This window comes from Pollicipes pollicipes, unplaced genomic scaffold (genome assembly GCF_011947565.3).
Source record: "Pollicipes pollicipes isolate AB1234 unplaced genomic scaffold, Ppol_2.1 Scaffold_3447;HRSCAF=4054_pilon_pilon_pilon, whole genome shotgun sequence".
Taxonomy (NCBI): domain Eukaryota; kingdom Metazoa; phylum Arthropoda; class Thecostraca; order Pollicipedomorpha; family Pollicipedidae; genus Pollicipes; species Pollicipes pollicipes.
This window is the reverse complement of record NW_023596297.1, coordinates 11,427,554-11,448,404: the sequence shown is the minus strand read 5'-3', so window position 1 is coordinate 11,448,404 and position 20,851 is coordinate 11,427,554. Positions and strand designations below refer to the sequence as shown.

General features: G+C 58.7%; 3 protein-coding genes across 5 annotated transcripts; 2 read left to right on the top strand and 1 right to left on the bottom strand.

Moving 5' to 3' along the window:
- The first annotated feature begins 1,417 nt into the window (after positions 1-1,417).
- On the top strand, positions 1,418-5,593 carry LOC119091853 (RUN domain-containing protein 1). Its single transcript, XM_037214754.1, has 7 exons — positions 1,418-1,455; positions 1,714-1,853; positions 2,572-2,776; positions 3,209-3,412; positions 4,164-4,261; positions 4,663-4,757; positions 5,094-5,593. The coding sequence occupies exons 2-7, from the start codon at positions 1,738-1,740 to the stop codon at positions 5,198-5,200; spliced, it is 825 nt and encodes a 274-aa protein (XP_037070649.1). The 5' UTR covers positions 1,418-1,455; positions 1,714-1,737; the 3' UTR covers positions 5,201-5,593.
- LOC119091852 (peptidyl-prolyl cis-trans isomerase FKBP4) lies at positions 5,525-13,416 on the bottom strand. Of its 3 annotated transcripts, none has more exons than XM_037214751.1 (8): positions 13,329-13,416; positions 10,480-10,733; positions 9,516-9,779; positions 8,794-9,041; positions 8,329-8,479; positions 7,284-7,453; positions 6,226-6,414; positions 5,525-5,932 (listed from the first exon to the last, which is right to left on the bottom strand). In XM_037214751.1, the coding sequence occupies exons 2-8, from the start codon at positions 10,712-10,714 to the stop codon at positions 5,789-5,791; spliced, it is 1,401 nt and encodes a 466-aa protein (XP_037070646.1). In that variant the 5' UTR covers positions 10,715-10,733; positions 13,329-13,416; the 3' UTR covers positions 5,525-5,788. The 3 variants fall into 3 exon arrangements, with proteins under 3 accessions (XP_037070646.1, XP_037070648.1, XP_037070647.1); XM_037214753.1 differs by having other exon boundaries at positions 13,338-13,382; XM_037214752.1 differs by having other exon boundaries at positions 13,293-13,379.
- Positions 13,417-15,950: 2,534 nt separating this feature from the next.
- LOC119091632 (DNA recombination protein RmuC homolog) lies at positions 15,951-19,047 on the top strand. Its single transcript, XM_037214439.1, has 6 exons — positions 15,951-15,987; positions 16,313-16,435; positions 17,000-17,164; positions 17,515-17,673; positions 18,534-18,698; positions 19,044-19,047. Exons 3-6 carry the CDS (start codon positions 17,112-17,114, stop codon positions 19,045-19,047), a joined length of 381 nt encoding a protein of 126 aa, XP_037070334.1. The 5' UTR covers positions 15,951-15,987; positions 16,313-16,435; positions 17,000-17,111.
- Positions 19,048-20,851: the final 1,804 nt, after the last annotated feature.

Genomic DNA, 20,851 nt, shown 5'->3' with positions numbered 1-20,851 from the left:
GAAGGAACAGCTGGTGAACCAGCTCAAAACGCAGGTCCAGGACCTGGAGAGGTTTATATCCTTTCTGCAAGGTAACGGTCTGCTGTTGGGACGAGCACTGGCTTTATATGTGTGATGTATGGGGCAGGGCGGCCGCCAGCAGAGCCGCGCGATTTTTTTGCGCCGCTTGCTGTGTTTGTTTGGTACTGTTTGTTTGTTGCGCTTGTTGGGTTTGTTGTTTATTTGTAAGAACCTGCAACCTTTTCCCATTTGTAGCTGGTGCTGTCTTCCTCATGGTGTCCACTGATTCCCAAAGGGTGACGGACAGTCTTTTGCAGTTTGCAGTTTGGAGGCCTCTTTTTTGTTTATTTCTACTATTCGGAGATTATTACGGCTATTTTACAGGTCTGGCATGATGCTGTAGCTACCACATTACTGTCATGCATTAAGACATAGGCGGATCCTGGGGGGAGGGGGGGGGCATGGGGCCGTGCCCCCCCCCAAAAAAAAAAACATTCCCAGAACTTCATAAAAGTTTTGTCTACTTACCATCTGTTTTAACTTTAACTGTTTTAGCTGTTTTGTTTTAACTACTGTTTAAGATTCAAAAGCATTTTGATGCTTTTTCGGTTTTGAATGGTGTCCCCACTAGGTACTCGCGAGAGGCACCATGCACCGGACCTCGGATCCCACACCAGCCAACAGGCGACGAACGATTGCCCCCCCCCCCCAAAAAAAAAAACAACTCCAGGCTAAATCCGCCCCTGCATTAAGATCGATTTTCAGGCATGCACGACAATGGAACAAGTCCTTGGTGCGGCCGATCCTTGGCTTGGCCCCTCTGGCCAGGGTTTGACAACCATTATACTTCTGTTTCGGTGTGTGAGCTTCTTGCTTTGATTTTATGAATTTGTGTGCAGTTTCAGTGCTTGAATATTCAATATCTGCATGGATGTTTTGAGCAGTATTGGATGTGATGTTATTATAATTTCTATTATTGTGTTTTGCGAGGGATCGCAGCAATAGTGGTATTTAGGGCTCTCAAACCTAACTTTAGATGAAGTCACATGATGGAAATGCCTCCTTCTAGCTGACGAGTATGCTTTCTGTCAATGTCAGCCTGTGCTATGATACACTTAAAGTGGTTTTTGATACATTGTACTCGGAATAGCAGTTTGCACCCTGATGAAGTCTGAAAGCCCGTGTTGTACATACGCCGCTGTGCCACGCCGCGCCGGCGCTAGTCTGGGAGTCGGTCGGCCGGCGCCCCTGCTCAGACTGCCGCCTCGGGCCGCAGGCGAGACGGAGGAGGGCGGCTGCGACGGCAGCTGTCAGCGGCGCGGCGGCGGCGCGGCCCACACCTCTGGCGACGAGAGCGGCGCGGCCGGCGATGAGAGCGGCGCGGCTGGCGAGCAGGCCGGCCCGCGGCCCCGCCTGAGGCGGCGCTCCTCCCGGTACCGGGCCCGGCGCCACCAGGTGCGGCGCAGCGCACGGACCGCTGACTCGGGTCGATCTCGGCTTGCAGTTGACAGAGGCTGCCACTTGGACCGGTCCTCACGCGTAGTGTGGGACAGGTTTGTCCTCGGGCTAGCTCCTTGTCAATCTGCCATGCTGTGTTGCTGATAAATACAGTATCTGGTGCGGGCTGTAAGAGGTTTAGACTGTATAGGCTACTGTGGCAATGGCACCAACGTCCCCAGCGCGTGCCACTCCCACGTCCTGTCGCGCCTGCAGGACACGCACGAGGAGACGAGCTCGATGATGAAGCGGGCGCTGACGCTGCTCCAGCTGGTGACGCTGACGCAGTTCGGCTGCGGCGCCCACCACTTCAGCAGCAACGAGCTCAAGAAGACCTCGCGCGGCAACCACTGGGGGTGAGAGCTGCGGCACCACCGTGCTGGGCCTCCCGGGCCACGAGCCACGGCCCGCCACTATCCGGTGACCGTCGGCATGTCTGGCAGCGTACTAGCCGCGCGACGGCGTGTTAGTGGGATGATCAACGATGGCGTGAATTATGGGGTGGCGTGTGTTAGTATGGCTGCCTCGTTGCTGGCGTATGGTCGCATTTCGACCGCGCTCATGACGGTGCATGTTGACGTGTCCTCTGTTACGCTCGGCAACAATGTTATTGATACCTTTAGCGGTGACACTTTTCGGCATGTCTTCTTGGGCAGTGTGCAGTGATGGGATCAAGGAAGAACCGCGCCATGCTCTGCCCTGGATGTTGTGTCGCGTGTTGGTTTCGCTGCTCTCGATGGCCTGTTTGGGTTCAGCTGTTAGTGCTCCGCACTGGGCTGCTGTCAACGAATATTTTGCGATCATTATGGGAACGCGGCGATTTTCAGCAGTGTGGTGTGCGGCGATGCCGTACAAAAGACCGGACCTCTATAGTGACGATATTTTTAGCGACCTTCAATGAGCCGACCTTCCTGGCTAAAGGGTTAGTCCAATGTGACATATAGCATCCCGGCGTAACGTCATCTGGTGATGGTAATGACTCGACCTCCCCATGGGTGGGTGGCGACCTCCCTCCTTCGTTGACTGCCAGTCAGCAGCGCCGTGAGTGACCTGACCTCGGTCGTTGACCGTCAGTGACCTGCGCGCTCGGCTGGAGCTGGCCGTGTCGGCCGTCGCCGAGCTGGCCAAGGAGTCGCTCCGGCAGCAGCAGGCCTCCGACATGGGCACGGACGACTCGGACGGCTCGCCGCCCAGCGCCCGTGGCGACCGGCTGACGCTGGCCGTGCGCAAGGAGCTGGCCGTGGCGCTGCGCGACTTGGTACAGCACGGCCTGCTGCAGGTGCGGCTCGGCGCCGGCCGGGCTCGCCAGGGGCGTGGCCTCACGCCGGCGCCGCTGTCAGAGGCGGGGGAGGGGGAGGGGGGGGGGGGGAGCCGAGGATGATCTCTGCCCGGGCTACGGTGCCAACGCTGCCGCTATGGCTGCAGTGTTGTTGGCCACAGGGTATGAAATGATGTGCTTGTGTTCCGCTCTGCTGGTGGCGTAGCTAATCAGCGACGGTATGCCACTGTCTTTTGTGTGTGTGTGTGTGTTTTTTTTTTTTTAGGGAGCACCTGCCCTGTAAATGATACATGTGATCCCCGTTTTCTGCGTAGGCCTCGGTACTCTGCAAATATCTAGCTTGCCTGACAGTCGCCTTGCCTCTAAAGCGTCAGTCGCCGACGGCGGAGCCGCTGCTGGCCGGTGGGTGACGTGCCGCTGCCGCGCCGTCAGACGAGCCGGAGCCGGTCGGTGGTGCCGTTCGGCGGGTGTCTGCCGTCGCGCACCGCGCCGCCGCGCCTGCTCCACGCCTGGGACCTGGTGCTCGTCTACTACCGGCTGAAGCGCGGCGTGCAGTACAACGCTACGCCGCAGCGCCGCCTCTCGCAGAGCTTCGGCCTCTCCGTGGTCGGAGGCACAGCCATCACCAGCAAACACGTGAGCGGCCGGCCCGCCACGGCGCGCGGCCGTCTGGAGCGGCTTCGGGCGACACCCCGCGTCGGGGGGGGGGGGGGGGGGGGGGGGGCAGCGTGGAGCGACTTCGGGCGGCACCCCGCGCGGGGGGGCTGGAATGGCTTCGGACGGCACCCCGCGCGAGGGGGCTGGAGTAGCTTTGGACGGCACCCCGCGCGAGGGGGGGGGGCTGGAGCGGCTTCGGACGGCACCCCGCGCGAGGGGGGGGGGGGCTGGAGTAGCTTTGGACGGCACCCCGCGCGAGGGGGGGGGGGCTGGAGCGGCTTCGGGCGGCACCCCGCGCGGGGGGTGCTGGAGCGGCTTCGGACGGCACCCCGCGCGAGGGGGGGGGGGGGGCTGGAGTAGCTTTGGACGGCACCCCGTGCGCGGCCGTCTGGAATGGCTTCGGGCGACGCCCCGCGCGGGGGGGAGGGCTGGAATGGCTTCGGACGACACTCCGCGCGCGGCCGTCTGGAACGGCTCCGGACAGCACCCCGCGCGGCAGGCCACGTGCGGAGCGAGAGCTGTCCGGCTGGGTGGTGTGGATGTCGGGCTCGGCCGTGGTCGCGCGTTCAAAAAAGTGAATGAAGTGAAGTTGGAAGGCGTTCAAATATAAGCCTATCTGTGGCCTGGTCGGATGGCCGTAGAAGTTGTAGAGAAGCCGGTCATGCGTTCAACGGAGTAAAGGCCCCGAAGCGACGGCGTGTGGGGCTGACCAGCCGTCGCCCCGCCGCAGACGCTGCTGAGCGCCGTCGGCAACATTATCGCCAGCCACACGCCGCTGAAGCGGACGGCCGACGCTCACTTCAAGGCGTTCGTGTGCGCCGGGCTCAAGTGAGTGTGCCAGCCCGACAGCTGAGGTTGCCTGATGACCCGGTCAGATGTCTCTGCGGGGTGATTTGCCTGATTCAGCGCGGGCAGGGTTGGCGTGCTCGTCTCCGGCCAGCTGAGATCGAATGGCAGTAGCTGGCGAGGGGACTCTCTGTGAGCCTTGATTGGGGACCTGGGTAGTTTTGTTGCGAGAAACTGTCGTTTGGATTATTGGCAGTCGCGGCTTTGCCGAGGAGTAGAGGTCCGAGGTGGCTACCTTTGGATGCCACCACAGAAAATGTGGTGGAATTGAACATGTTCAGTTAGTCCGTACTTTAATTCGCCCTAAAATATATCTCCTTTGATTATTAATCGTGATGAGAACGACACCGGGGTGGTGCGCTATTGTCATCCTGTCCCGGCAGCGCCCGAAAGCTCAGCTCCTGGCTGCGCCTGATCCTCAAGTGCCAGGCCATCACGGAGGAGTACTACCAGCCCTGGAGCTACGTCATCAGCACCGGTCAGTGCTGGACGGAGCGAGGACGGCTTCATTGGGCTCGAATTGGCTGAACGAAACGTGTTCGAGGTGAACTGATTTAACGTGAAGCCCGTGCAATTACACATGCTCATCATATGTGATGGCCTCATGGTCGATTGTGGTCAGTAACATATTCCAAATGGCAGACTATTTCAGCCTGTGAGTGCGATAAGTCAACACTGTCGCTCCGTCAACTGCACAGCTCGCGACAGCATGAATGAGCTCCGAGAATGGCACTGCAAAGCCGTCAGCCGTGTGTGTGGCCGCTAGCCGTGGCAGACTGCTCCCTCCCAGCTGACGGCCGCTCGCCCTGCGCAGGCTCCGACGACGCACTGAGCTGCGTGGCGCGCCTGGAGAAGCACCGCTTCCAGCTACCCGAGGACCTGGCCGTGCGACAGCTTAGGGGCATTCGGGACGCCTTCTGAGCGGCCGGGCGCCGACAAGGTCGCGGGAGTGGGGCGGCACGTGCCGCTGCGGGGACGCCGCCAGTGGGCCCGCTGCCGGCCGAAGACTGGGAACAGAGGCGGGCTTGCGTTCGGCCTGAGAAGTATGTGAAAAAAATATGAAAAATGGACGCGAGCTTGCGAGCTTGCGCCTCAACCTGAGCTTACGAGATTTCCTGTCGGTGTTTGTCTGTGGGGTGTGGCGCGCCGGGGGCGCCCGCTCGCGCAGGCAGCGCGTTACTTACCTGGGTGAGCGTGGGGTTGGGGCGGTGGTGGACGGGGTCAGCGTAGTCACAACAGCGCCAATCATGTAAACCGGAATGTATTTATTCGCATGCTCTACATGTATGGACAACACAAGCCAACCGGATCACTTGGAGTAGTTTATTGAGACTCCGCTGAACGCCACGCGAAAGAAGCGGAAGCTGACGGTAGGCGAACGAGAACAGGCGGGCCGCCTCTGAGGACGCCGCACTGGCGGCCGGCCGCCGGGATGGTCCGCCAGCGGCAGCGGCGGCGGCGGGTCGGCGCGGACTAGTGGAGGGCGGCGCGGGGTGCGCAGGTGCAGGATCACGCCGGGGCGGGCTCCTCGGCTGCCGGCGCTGCCGGTGTGTCGGTCTTCTCCGTGTCAGCCTCGCCGCCGCCGCCGGCCGGCCGGCCGCCGTTGTCGAAGTGCCCGATCTGGAAGTCCTCATTCTTCTTGGTCGGTGCCTCCTGCGAAGCACACGCGTCGGTCAGAGCCCGACCCACGAGGCGTTAAAACGCGACACGGGGGGAGGGGGGGGGGGGGGCGACACTGCGGAGCGCGTTATACCCGCACCACGAAAAGCTACCGTTTCAGCAGCGTTTGAGGCTGGGTCCGACGCCAGGCATACACAGACACAGACACTGACACACGCCACATTGGCATCGCCGAGCCGCGATGCCAACTGAGCATTAGTCTCCACGCCATATCCTGCGTTGGACCTGATCGCCCCGCCCACCGCCCTGCTGTTACCGCGACTCACCCGCTCCTCCATCTTGGACAGCCGCTCGAACATGTTGGCGTAGATCTTCTTTTCGTGCGCTCTGGCGGCGCGGATCTGCTGGGCGCACAGCTGCGCCTGGTGGGCGGCCGCCTTGTTCTGCGGATCCAGCTGGATCACGCGCTGGAAGTCGGAGCGCGCCAGCTCCGGCTCATTCATCTTCACCAGCGCCTGCGCGACGGGCAGTGTGTGTCAGGTGACGCAGCGTGCCAGCGGATCGCCCACGTCATTTCGGTGCCGGGGACAGGCCAGCCGGACCGCGGGTGGCGCCGGGGACCGGCCAGCCGAACCACAGACGGTGCTGGAGACCAGCCAGCCGAACCACACGGCGCTGGGGACCAGGCAGCCGAACCACAGACGACGCTGGGGACCAGCCAGCCCGAGCGCTGGCGGCGCCGGGGACCAGCCAGCCGAACCGCAGACTACGCTGGGGACCGGCCAGCCCGAGCTTAGGTGGCGCCGGGAACCAGCCAGCCCGAGGGCTGGCGGCGCCGGGAACCAGCCAGCCGAACCACAGACGGCGCCGGGGACCAGCCAGTCGGACCGCAGGTGGCGCCAGGGACCAGCCAGCCGGACCACAGACGGCGCCGGGAACCAGCCAGCCCGAGCGCTGGCGGCGCCGGGGACCAGCCAGCCGGACCACAGACGGCGCCGGGGACCAGCCAGTCGGACCACTGGCGGCGACAGGGAAACAGCCAACCGGACCACACAGTACGACATGTGTACCGCGGTAACGGATGGTGAATGTAGCGAGAAACAGACACCGCGCAACACGGGTACACACTGCTATTTCTGATGATCTAGAGAGGCCGGGCCCACTGTATGCGAGTTGCTTACCCTCTACACCTGAACCCTGCGCGTCATGAGTTTGCACGACCTCAGCAGTAGCTCGTGGAGAGCAGCCCGGACAGTGCAAATGGGGCGAGGGGCATCATTCAGCTCTAAACGCCTTTCGCGGACGTCGTACGTTCGTGAGATCCCCGCCGGGCGGAACTCCCCGGGACGTTCTCTGCTTGCCGAGATGCCTCCCTCGAACGTACCTGCCCGCGCCGGAACAGGCCCTTGACGTTGTCGCGGTCGATGTCCAGGGCCTTGTCGCAGTGTGTCCGGGCCCAGACAAAGTCGCCCAATTTGATGTAGCACATGGCCAGATTGAGGTGTCCGGCCAGCTCCACCTCGCGGGCCTGCGGCTTCTCCTCCTCTGACCAACCTGGCGGCGACGGCGCCGAACGTCTCAGCGGGGGCCCCAGAACTCGCTCGGGGCAGCAGGGCCACAAGGTTCGCCCGGGGCAGCGGGACTACACAGCCCGCTCAGGGCAACGGGACCACACATCCCGTTCAGGGCAGCGGGACCGTACGGGACGGCGGGACCACACAGCCCGTCCGGGGAGGCGAGACCACACAGCCTGTCCGGGGCGGCGAGACCACACAGCCCGTCCGGGGCAGCGGGACCACACAGCCCGTCCGGGGCGGCGAGACCACACAGCCCGTCCGGGGCGGCGAGACCACACAGCCCGTCCGGGGCGGCGAGACCACACAGCCCGTCCGGGGCAGCGGGACCACACAGCCCGTCCGGGGCGGCGAGACCACACAGCCCGTCCGGGGCGGCGAGACCACACAGCTCGCTCGGGGCAGCAGGACCACAGTACACTCGGGGCAGCGGGGCCCAGGGTCGGATCACGTTAGCACGAATCCCATCCGCTCAGAGCGGCGCGGATCAGACGGGGCAGGGCAGGTCGGCTGGTACGAATACGGAGAGCAAACTTGACGCACACTAGCCTATACAGCTCCATGCCAGATTCCAAAGTTGCTTCACTTCTGCAAGAATTGCTGATGAGACAGCTGCAGCACACGCTAATGCAACCTGACGAAAGACACTATCATGAGAGGCTAAAACAGGAAAAAGCATAAGAAATGACACAAATATCGCGTTTTCTAGCAAATACATTTACTTTCTCCTACTCTTAGACTCCAGCCGAACTAGGTTCTGATGCAATGGGTTTGGAGCATGCCATTGGAGCATGGAGGTACACAGGTGCTTAGGTAAGTACGTCGCCGTCATCGTTCCAGGCTCCTGCGGCTTACTGTTCTCGAATTCCAGGAAATCCACGCAGCGCTTGTAGTTCTTCTCGGCCAGCTGATATTTTCCCGCCTTAAAGTAGTTCGTGCCCTTTTCTTTGTACAGTTTGGCCTGCTCCAGCTTTCCGGCCGCGTCGAACTCCCACCGCTCCTTTGCCTAATTGGCAGACAGCATACTGTCAAGGTCTCCCACGGGCCACCTTCTGCTCCAACCCCGAAACCCCCAGCAACGCCCCCGCCATTTGTCGCTAACTCTGCACGTAGAAATCACAGCGGCACGGTCAGCGCTGGGGCACTGAAGCACCGGGATCAACCAACGTCAGTTCCTGTCCCTTCGATCACTCTGGGCACAACCCCACCGATACGGGTGCGTGGTCGCGTCAGGACAAATTGCGGGAGATGACGCCTGTACAGGCGAGCACGCAGCACCACCGTGCCCGTCCGGCAGCGCCGGCCGCTCGCCTCGCTCACCTTCTCGAAGCTCTTCAGCTTGACCTCGTACTGGACGGTGGCGTCCGCCGGCACCTGGAAGGCGGCGCTGCCGGCGGCGCCGAACGCGTAGGGCGGCGTCAGCGTCAACCGCGAGCGCTCGCCCGTCTTGAACTTCTCGAGCGCCTCCTCGACGCCCGGGCACACGCTGTGCTCGCCGCCCTCGCCCAGCGCGAACGTCAGCTCGCGCTCGTCGAACACGCGGCCGTCCAGGCTGCCGCACAGCGAGACTGCGGGCCGGCGCGGCGTCAGCGGCGGCGCGACGGACCGGGCGGCGCCGACGCGCCGCACTCACCGGCGGCAGAGGCCATCAGCGAGAACGGCACGCGGAAGGATTGACTACGTCGCAGACCGGGACGACGTGCCTTGCATATCAGTGGTTATATAACACGTGCTTGGCAGCCACGGCTAATTCCAGGGACTCAAAGACATCCACGAGAAAAAAAAACTGAGGAAGGCTGCCACACGCAAACCAACTTCGTACCCAGCCCACTACGAGATTCCTCCCCCCCCCCTTTGGCCGTTATCCCCCCCCCTCTCCGAGCCTACGAAAAAATCACCAACCTCTTGCCACTGTCATAGCACACCTGCTGCCACATGACCCACATTTCAAAAGCGCAACAGTCCCGTGCACCTCCTCCTCCGCATCGCCCCGCGACGGCCGACCCTACGCGCCCGCCGCCCGTCAGCGGGCGGGGCCTTACCCTCGACGGTGGCGCCGTCGTTGGGCGTGTCGTAACCGGTGCCCTTCTCCACCTGGCGCCGGACGATGCCCCCGTCCTTCTTGCGCGACAGGTCCTCGCCCTTCCAGTCGAACAGCTCCACTTCGAAGACGAGCGTGGCGCCGGGCGGGATTTTGGGCGGGCTGCCCGTCTCACCGTACGCGTAGGCGGCCTGGCACGTGAGCACGGCCAGCTCGCCGCGCTTCATGGTGGCCACGCCCTGGTCCCACGCCTTGATCACCTGGCCTGCGGGGGCGACACGGCCGGTCACCGAGTGTGAGGAGCAGGCGCCGGCTGCCAGAGCTCAGCGGCGACGTTCCCCAAACGGCGGTAAGCGTCGGTAGCTTACAGTGTCAGTGGTTTAAAGAACTGTAAGGCAGAATATGCATCGCAAGGGAGTTCCTCTCGGCGTGAACTAAGGCAAAGAGAGCTGCCTCGCACCCGAACAGCAACGGGCACGAGTCTGTTAACGTGCGCATTGCTTACCCTGGTCCGTTCGGGGTCAGCTAGCCAGGGTTAGTGGATCTGGGACGGGGCAGCCGTTTCGTACCAAGTCGTCCATTACACATGCACACCAGCCGTCATCCGTCCCATCCGACGGACCAAGGCTGAGGAATTGACCCGCCACAAGAACCGGACGACTTTGAGCAGTGGTTTCAGGGTGCACGACACAGGCTGCTTCCACCGCGTGTGCATCGTGCCATGGCAAACCGTCCAAGCCATCATCGAATGCGTCTATAGCGCAAAGGGCATTTTGAAGCATTTAGTCCCGGCCCGTAATAGGGGGAAAGCGTAAGAACAAGCTGGAAACCGCATCAGTAGTCTTAAAGACTTGGAGGAAAAAAGGATACGTTTGCGAATGGTCAATGAATATTACGCTGCTGAGATGGTTGGTTGACGTTACCCCACAAGCACCGGGCGCAGTCCTCAACACACGGCCGCCTACCTTCTCCCAGCGTGAACTCGAATTTGTCTCCGCGGTCTCGGCTGGAGTCGAACTTGGAGCCGTCGCTGGCGAGCGTGCCCACGTAATGCACGTACACCTTGTCGCCGGACTGGGGCAGCTCGTCACCCGAGCCGGCGCGCTTCACCTCCTTCAGCACGCCGCCGTCGCCGGAGATGTCGACCGCGTCCGGGCCCGGCACGTACGGCTGCGCCACGTCCATGGTCTCCTCGCCCATCTTCAGTTACTTTTGTGACCTGTTGCCAATGCCAGATGTTCAGCACCTGAGGCTACTAGTAATGCTGAATGTGTTGCTTGTGGTACATTTCTACACATAAATAAGGAGTGCTGCAGGTGGTAAAATGTGACTTGAATGGGTCATGTGCAATTATGTAGCATGGCGCATGAAAAATTGATCACTGGAAACAGCCCAAACTGCACTGTGGGATTCCATCTAGCAAGCCCATGACTTAGTGCAATCTAACATGAGAACACAAGCTTCCATGGTGTTCAATACATCGAAAGGCACCGCAGCTCATTAAGCAAGCTGGTGTAGAGAATAAATTTTGCTGAACCTTGTTATATGCATAAAATGTGTACAAATACAGCATTTCATATGCACTGTTCTCTGCTTAAGCTGATAACTGGTTTTCAGAGGACAGTAGAATCATCAGCTATTGAATTATAGCATGGATCACAGCTGTTCATTGACTGGCAGGCACACCACGAGCCGGCCTGTCCAAAGTAACCATCCTGGTATTGTAGACTGGCAGCAATGGAGGAGGAGGGAAGCCGGTCTATGGCCATGTGTTAGGGGCGACCAATGCACTCCCGTCGGGTGGGTTCGGTCAAAACCAACCGCGTAGTCACCCTCCTATCTTGAAGCCCATCATCGCTCTGGGCCATATCATCTGGACCTCGGCAAAGGGGAAGGAAAATGGGTGCAAAAGTTGAGCACACGTACCACCTCGCGAGTATCTTAGCATGGAACACATTATACAGAGCACTGCTTGATAGCCACGGTAGCAGTTTCACCACAAGCCACATTTTGGCTGGCAATCCCACTTTTGTGGCACTCCGGGGCCCCTGGAGTTGATATCTTCAAACCCGCCAGTGGATCGTGTCACTGGCTGTCCACCTATGTCTGCTGCAAAAGCACATGCTCCGTGATGGGGCCCAGCATGTTGATGATAGCATCATTAATTAGTAGCACATAAGCGGAACCATGAACACAGCAGATGTGTGAATTCCAGGTGTGAAAGGGTTCCCAGTTCTTATGACAGGATGTGGGTCAGAGATCCTGACTCATTTTTTAACTGAAATCATGAGCAGTAAGCTTCAGTAAAATATTACTTGCATTGCCAATTGCACATAAAATAACTTTCATCAACTTTTTTTGATGCTATAGGCAGAGAGCAACTGACAGTAAGCATAAACTATGCCAGACAATTCAGAAATGAAACTCAATAGCCATTTCTAACATGACCATCTACCAATCACATAAAACATTCCTGGGTTAATTTCATTTTTGGCACATGGCACAACTCACTCACCAGTGAGTCACTGCTATATGTGCTGATAGCAGTCAGATCACATCTAGTCTGCAAGATCAGACTGTGTTTGGTTATGTCCATGCATAATACCAATAAATACTGGCAGGCTTGACAATGTTGTTACAACTCCTAGCTGGCTGATACCACATCATTCATAGTGTTGCACATGGAGGGCCAGGCAGGTTTCATGGAATGTAACCAAAGGGTGACAAGGGGATAAGTGGTTTGAGGTAACATAACTTTAAACTGGTGTCGTTGCCTAGTATGCATAATTGTGCTTAAAAACTGTAAGGCCAGTCATTGTTGCCTTTCTCTTATTGTAATCATCAGGCCTTTCCAACTTGAACTAGCATGATAAGTGACCAAATGGCTTTTACTGACCTAGCACATTATTGAGGAATATCTTATGATGTAACCAGACGGGTGGTTTTCATCCAGCACAACCAATGTGTAATGGAGAGCAGCACATATTATCAAAAAGTGTGTGTAGTGTAAAATGTAATGTATGCTCTTGAGCCTGTATTTCTGGTTTCAATACTACAAAAACATTTTTCACACAAAAATAACCTAATGTGAGCAAGGTTCCATGCACCAATGTTTTTTGTGATGCAGTACATGGAATTTTTGCTGACAGGTTCTAAACAACTCATAATGTCATCAGTTTACAGATTTTCTTTTTATCTGTCTCCTTACCCATCTCAAGTGTACAACTGGCATAATCATAGATGATTTTGAACTTAATGTACTCAAGGCAAGGCAATTTTGATTATTGTCAGCATCATGTATCACTTGGTATTTCTTACTGGGGCTTTAGGTCTCATGTACTGTCACATATTTCAAGATAGACACCTTTGCTAGGATGGCATGAGGGATATGACAGTGGCGTGACAGCGTCCTGAATCCAAGAACTACAGGCCTAGAGTCAAACGACCTAACCACCGAACCACAACCATCCATAAGTTGTGTATCAACATGTATGTTGGCCAACTAGCAATTATTAGCTGTTTGAACACTTAATTCACTGGTGTGCAGGCATAGAACAAAAAATTTTCCATCAGACTAGCTGCAATTCAGACTTAACATTAACCTGGATACTTAATATCCATCCCGGACGCCCCTCCTGCCCGCATTTGACGATCAGCATCGTGGAGGCAGACAATGTCAATCACCCACTGTTGCACACAAAAGAACCCACATTCGATTCTGAGCAAAACTAGCAGAAATTCAAAAATACGTGCGCAAAATGCATAAAAACACACCTACCGCTATTACACGAAACAGCTTTGACACCCTACTCACACAAGATACCTCGGCAGTTACCGGCACCACGCGACACCCGGGTTATCACACGCGTCTTTCCAGCAATTTCCACCGCGGCTCGCGATTTCTACAGCTCCTTCGACTACGCCGAGTGTGCGCGACACTCAGCTGACATCCAGCGTACTACACATATAATGATGTCATAAAAACACAAAATCGCGATTTGTTTGTTTTTGTTGAATGTGATTATATTAAATGAGGTAGAAAACAGAAGCTTATCTATAGGCACCTCAAAATGCCAAAATTGTCCAAAACTTTTCTCTGCTCTTTTACCGCGACATTATGGCATACAGGGGCGCAAACGAGGGAAAGAGAGGGTGATGGACCCGGTCATGCTGCAGCAGACCCGGATTTTTTGTTCACCATATATGGTTTCTGAAAGGAAGTGAAAAATTGGCGTGATGCGCACTTAACGAGCTCTGCGTCCTCCCCCCCCCCCTTCACCAGATTAAGAGATGCCCGGGGCAATAGCCTCATCGCGCTCCCGCATTTCATCGCGCTCCCGCGATCCTTGCATTTCTGCCCTTCTGCTGTCGTCATTCTCCTTGCAAAGCTGCATTTTACCATGGTTTGATGCTGGAATTGACCTGTACTTTTATTGCAGCTCTTTCGGGTGATGTCATTTTCATTTTCTTTCCTCATCCGCGCAATACTGGGCACATTTCGAATCCCCACGCCCCCGACAGAAGCCGTCCTTGCCAGTGATCAAAGCCCTTGCGGAGCCGGGGCGGTGGGGTCGGGGTGCCCGTGTTGACAGGTATTGAGCGTAAGGTGATGAATTGAGCAAGGCTGCTGGTCGGTCTTTCACAATGTGATCGGCTGTGAAGTTTCCTTATTCATATGGATTGGTAGAGCTCCAAAACAATATTTCATGATTTTCTGGTGGTTATAGGTGGGTCTAAATTCCTGAGAGAATCAAAGTTTAAGCATGTTTTTGAGTAGGTTTAGCATTTTTGTTCTGTTTGTCCCCTCAACTTATTTTTATAACTCACATGTGATCAAGAAGTGCTTGGATGTTTGTCACAGCTCTTAAGAAACCACAATACACTTACTGTGTCATTTTTACCTGCATTTTGCTGATGTTTAATACAAAAAAAATGCATTCTTGGTAAGTCTCATGGCTGAAAGAAAACTTCCATGCATAACTGGGTCAGGGTTCTTGCTCTTCCTTAGTGCACTTTCTGATGCACAGCCCATCCAAGGTGCTCACCATCCATCAAGTTGCCACACTGCAATCTGTTTCTGGGATATGTTGATATGTGCTTTACTTTCTGATTGACCCAGTGCCCAATAATGGGATGTCTCTCTGCCTGGTGCTAATGTACATGCTTAGTAGTTGGTGATATCTTAATGCTGAATGGTTGTGGAACACAATATTTGGGACATGATGTAATGCTTGGTCATGCAACCAGCTTGGGGCATGATGTGTTGTGATGCATTCTGTTTAGTAGCCATGCATTTCCTTATATTTTGTTGTTCAGGTGGGTGTTTCTATTCAAGGACTGAGACATAGTAAACAGGGGCCCAGGCCCCCAACTTTGCAGAATGTAGCATGCAAATGAAGCCATGGCATGAAATTTCTTCAAAACCTTGAATTTCTCTGTCTCCAAGCATTTAACCTGTACCTCCACCCCCCCCACTTCTTATGGAGCTGCCCACACCTCATGTTTAGGGCTGGTGTCAGCATGCATAAGTGTGCATGGGTACATACCCATATCTCCTGTGTCAGCCACTGGTAACACCATCCCAGTGTCAGCTGCAGTCATGTAGCAGTGGCTCTAGGTCATCAGATAGGGTCAGTTATATGAGGTGCTCATAAGCACTAAACCATTCAAAGGTGTTCTGTGTCATTGTTCTGCTGTGTCACATCCTCTTCTTGTCTTTCCATCCACGCACCCGCGGACAGCTGACATCTTGTGTGTCACGTTCGTCGTCAGCGGGTGTTCGCTGTTTGGACGGCTGGTCGGCCGGCGGGCCTCGCCATGGAAGAGGAGAGTGAGTTTTCCGGCTTCGGCGACCCGGTGGTGACGATCCCAGACGAGCGGAGTTCGAGCTCTGGAGATGACTCACCGGCCGGCCGGATCCTGCAAGGTTGGCGAAAGCCCGCATCCCCAGCTTTGCCGCGTTGTCCCCCGGTGGCCCGTGCGACGCACCAGCACTCCTGGACATCCGTCTGGTTTTTATGGGTGTCGTGCCGCTCAACCTCGGCTCACCTGTCACTTACCGGACTGTTGCTCAGCGCGTCGTCTAATACATGGAAATCCACAAACATGTCAAATCCGCGTGAGCTATTCAGTGGCGCAGCCGTCGCCCTCTGTAAACATCGCCGCCGCATCTCCTGGCCACCTGCTGGCGCGGTGCCGCGGCTTGCCGCCACCACGACGGGCGTTGTTTGCGGATCAGCGCGGCGCCCGTCGTCGCGCTGATCGCGAATGCGGTGCGACAGGCGCCGGGCTGCGCGCGTATGCGTGTGACGGGGGATCGATAGGTGCCCCTCTGACCGGGCCGGCCGCTCCCGGTGCGCCGCAGACCCCGCCGCCGCCCGGCTGCTCGCGGCTGGCGGCTACCTGCGTGCGGACCCGGTGCCGGTTCAAGCCCTGCTGCAGCACCTCAGCTCGGCCCTGCCCGACCTGCCCAGGTAAGTGGAGCGTCCCTCGTCATGACCCGGGTGGGAACGGCCTTACGACGAATATCTGCCCGTAGGAATGGCTCTTTGATGAAAGCTGCCTCGCAAGGGAGCTCTCCTTTAAATGTTTTCATTCGAAACAGCTCTCGGATTGGGATGTCCGCTTGCTTAGAGGTCGTCCTCACGTCCAAACAACAGATACAAGACTTCCTGGCGTCTTCAAGAGCGGGGACATACCCTGTTGTGCCGCTGTCTTCGTGCTCCTCGACCGCCTGTCCGGTCCGTCGTCCCCGCCCCTGCAGTTCCAGGCCTGACTCGGACGCTGCCTCGTCGCCAGGGAGTGGCTGCGCAGCCTGACTCAGGTGCTGGACCCGACTGGCGAGGACGGCGCCGTAACCGAGGCCGTGTTCCGGGAGGCGGTCGGCGCCGTCAGCCGGGCGAACCAAGACCTGCTGCAGCCGTGAGTGGTGCGCGTCAGCCGCGCCGGCGGCAGGGCGGCGAGGTGCAGGCCTCGCGCGCCGGCCGCGCTGTGCTGACCGGTGGCGTCCGGTCGTCACGGTCTGCTCCGTGGCTCCCTCGATGCCGGCGCCCATGTGAATGAGCTGCTGCTGCCGAAACTGTGGTCCTCAAGGTGTCGTTCTGTGTATCCTGCAACCACACCGCTGGAACTGGCGCCGGCTGTGAAGCCCAACCTTCGAACCGCGTGTTATTGGTGCACTGGCCAGCCTTCTACTGACAGGAGGGACGTGGTGTGCGAGCAGCTTCCGCTTCGTCATGGTGACGACCGAAATTTTGACGCCACGTGACAAAACCACCTATTTTGAGATGTATCTTGTCTATGTAGTTAGATAGTGCCACCGCAATGCGCGCCGAAGCCCTCGGGTGGCGGCCGTGTGTGCCTAGTGCTGCCTTCCCTGCGGCCGGCCGTGTTCCGCTCCGCCGCGTCTCTGGCCGCTGAGTCCGCCGGGGCCCGCCGGTGGCGTCCCGCGCGGCACCGCTGACAGCGGCGGCCCTCGGACCGCAGCGGTGTCATCCCGGACACGCCGCCCTCGCTGCCGTCCGGCGCCGGCCGCTCCGACGCCCGCTACAGCGCCGTCAGCAAGGTCTCCTCCCTCGGCATCCTCAGCACGTCGCAGATGGACACCAGCCTGAGCAGCTACGAGGGACTCGGACAGCAGTCGTCGCCCGTGTAGGTATCGTCGCGGCGTCGACCGTGTATGCGTACGCGCAGGATCTCTGTAATGCCTCTGTCATAGTGCGTCTCTTATGCCTTTTTTACATGGCGGCGGGGACGTCACCTGTGCTTTGTGCCGCGTGTATTATGGTGTCGGTCAGCCGTCAGCCATCATGTGTTGGTATGTTGCCATTTATCAGCGCTCAGTTGGCGATGTGCGTGTACTCTGTGGTGCGGAAGCTGTCTGTCCTTACCGGACCATCATTGGGAGTGTTTCTGCTCGCAGTGCGGTCACGTGACACTGCGTTAGTGCCGGGCGTCACGGCCGCGGTCAGTGACGGAAGTGCCGCCGCGTGCGCTCGCAGCGACGTGCCGGCCCTGGAGAACACCATCGCTCAGCTGGAGCACTCGGCGCGCGCGCTGCAGGAGGAGCGCGACCAGCAGCAGGCGCAGCTGCAGCAGCTGGAGGAGACCAACCTGCAGCTGGCGGCTGCCGTCACGCAGCTGACGGAGAGGAACAGCAGGTCGGTGGACCGCTGGGCTGGCTCCGGCCGCACACGCTCGGGGGTGTTGGCGCTTCAATAGCAGACCGGCTGCTAATGCGTCCCAGATTAGCACAATGTGGATACCGGTTCTGCACGAGTGAAATGTCACTTGTTGTCCGTGCCTGGTGTTGACATGGCATCAGCGACCCCTGTTACCCCGCGTTTTGGCGAGTCATTCGCTTCTTGTCCCGAGGTAGAGCCTGTAATAACGGGTTACCTGCTCACCGCTTCGGATAAGGACACAAACAACAAACAAGTCGCTCCCCGTCCCGTTCGGCGTATTTCGCTACCGCTATAAATGACGTCAAGCGTGGCGTCATGTACACCTCAGCCCCGCAGGGCTTCTGTCAGCAGCGCGCCGTCACGCACTGCTCGGTTTGCGGATACGGGGAAGGGGTCTGGTGTTGCCCTCTCTAAATCAGCCATCAACGCATGGGCTACGCTTAGTTCTTCTTTGGGGGAAGGCATTTGCATCTTAGCATGTTTCCTTAGTCTTGAGTGTCCAGTTTTGTGGGGCATTTGAGAGTCGGTCTGTGTTCGACGTGAGTCTCCAGGTGTTAGTGTCCTAGAGTGTCAGCGGGCTGTCCGAGTGTGTCCGGCATGAGTCTCGAAGGGAGGGTGTGCGGGCGCATCGGGCGCCGTCCTGTGTGCGTTGGGCGTTGACCTGCGAGCATTGGGCGTGCCCGACGTCTCTGTGTGTCCGGTTGTGCTGAGTGTTAGCGTGCTGGCGTGTCACAGTGCCCGAGTCCCCTCCAACGTCGGCTTCCCGGCGTGACGGCGCGCGCGTCGGACCGCGCCTGGCGCGAGTCCGCCGTCCAAGCGTCCCGCCGCGCCGCCAGCCTGACGGCCGAGCTGCAGCGCATCGCCTACCTGCGCGCCGAGTGTGACCGGCTGCAGCAGGAGCTGGAGGCCGAGTCGCTGCAGCGTGTCCGGCTGGCCGAGCAGACCGCGCACGCCGACCGCCTGCTGACCGCCCAGCAGCACGAGATCGACCAGCTGACACGGCGGGTGGGTGCAGTCGCCGCGCGTCGGTCGGTCCCGCGCCGCCTCCACCGAGTTTTTGTGCCTGGGGAGGGGGAGGAGGCTGACCCGGTGCCATCCGTGCAAGGCGGTGTGCGTGTGGACGTCAGTTGTAGGTGGTCTACAAAAATTAGGTGCGTTTAAAAAGATATATGGATGTCAAGGGTCCGCCATGCCCCACACCGTTAGTGGCACTAATTGCTCGCCCATTTGAATTCTACTAATAGACCGGTTTCCAAGCAGTACTCAGCGTCGAACTGTGCATCCTATGTGTCCCCGTCACTACATCCACGGCGCACGACTAAGCGCGCGGTGCCCTCGCCCGCCAGCTGAGCACGACGGAGGCGGAGTCGCGCGCGGAGAGCGAGCGCGCTCGGGCCGCGGTCGCCGCCCTGGAGACGGCGAGGGAGGAGACCGACTGGCTGCGCCGCGACCTGCAGGACCGCGACGACCGCGAGGCGACCACCCAGCGCACCATGAGCGCCCTGTACGCCACCATCCACGATATGCGCGACACGTCACTGGTGAGCACCGGCCGCCTCACGCCGCGCACGCGTTGCTGGGCTCACTGTGCTGAAAATGCACTAATACCTTCGGTGAGCACCGATCACTGGAGCTTCAGACTGTGTGCCAAAGAGAGTTAAGGACCTGTTTGATGAAAACAAGGGCGTTGCAGACATCTGTGCGCTAGCAATCACCACAGCACAGACAGAAAACTATTTTTCTCATTTGTCAAGCAGCACCTCTGCGTCCTGGCTGCCGCCGCGGGTGGAGTGTTGTAGTGCGCACCTCCAGCGTCAGTGGGCCGGCTCGGTCGCCTGACCGGCGGGCGTCTCCCCGGCCGGCCGGCAGACACTGCAGGAGGAGAAGGCGCGCTTCAGCGACGAGCTGAGCAGCGTCAAGAAGCAGCTCAGCTCCCTGCAGAAGGCCAGGGCCGAGCGCGCCTCCCCCTCCGTCAACGGCTCCATCCACGACGAGATTATCAACACGGTGAGATACGGCGCCGTGCCGGGTTGCCGGCACCACGTGCCGTTCCCAGCGATGGCTGGCGGCGACGAATGTGACCGCGACAGCAGCGCGTGCTCTTCATAGGCGATTCGGTGAATGCAGAACGCTGGATAACTATCTGCGAAGAGCTCCATCACTTCATGTCCACCCAGCTCCCGTGTTTAGGGATTTCACGTGACGGTGAGAATGGTTGACGGTTGGTAGGCTTTCCTTTTTGTGTTGATCACTCCCAGACTTGGGACTGCGGTGCCCCGTGGCATTCCGACGACGGTTGACCCGTCGCGCCGGCCCGAACTGAGCTGACCTGACCGGCACTGGCAGATCCAGACGACCGGCGACGGCGATCCGGTGCTGCCGCTGTCCGGCATCGCGTCCCCCGAGCTGGTGCAGGCCATCTGCGCTAGCCCGCTCAACCTGCACTTCAAGGTCAGTGAGAGCGCGCCAGTCAGCGTCGGGCGGTGCCACCCGGCGTCACAGAGTGGCTTCCTAATGACCCAACGCAGCTGATTCCTGCATATTCACCAGGCTGCGCGTCGTTGCGAGGCCGCGTCAGACCTGCGGGCTTATTGAGCTTTGGTCGTGGTTTGTGGGGTTAGATATGGCCTCGCATGCAGTCGACGGAGACACCGAGACTAGATTAAGCCCAAGCGGCTATCTGCCATGGGCAATCCTATTTCACCAGAACTAGCAGATAGCGAGATCACCTCGCTCCCTTGCTCGCCCGCTCGCTCCCCCCTGTCGCCGTGTGTGGCCTGCACGCAGTCGCCTGTCCACTGTCTCCGTGTTTCCAGACGTCCGAGCTGTATACCGCTCGGTCCATAAACTCCTGCTCCCTGATAACTCCCTGTGATGCTGCTGTGCACTCTCTTCTGTCGCCTTGTGTGGCGTAAGCGCAGTCGCCTGTCCACTGCTGCCGTGTTCCCAGACGCTGCCGCGCCGTCTGCTGATCAGCACGCCGCGTGCGCCTCTGGCCGAGGAGGAGTCCTCGGATGTGGAGGAGCGGTACTCCTCTGCCGCCTCTGACTCCTACGGTTAGTCGGACAGACACAGCCAGACAGTCGGGGTGTTTTTTATTCCGAGGTATCTGACGGGTGCGACTCCCAACGAGTGTGAAACGCCCAGCAGGGCC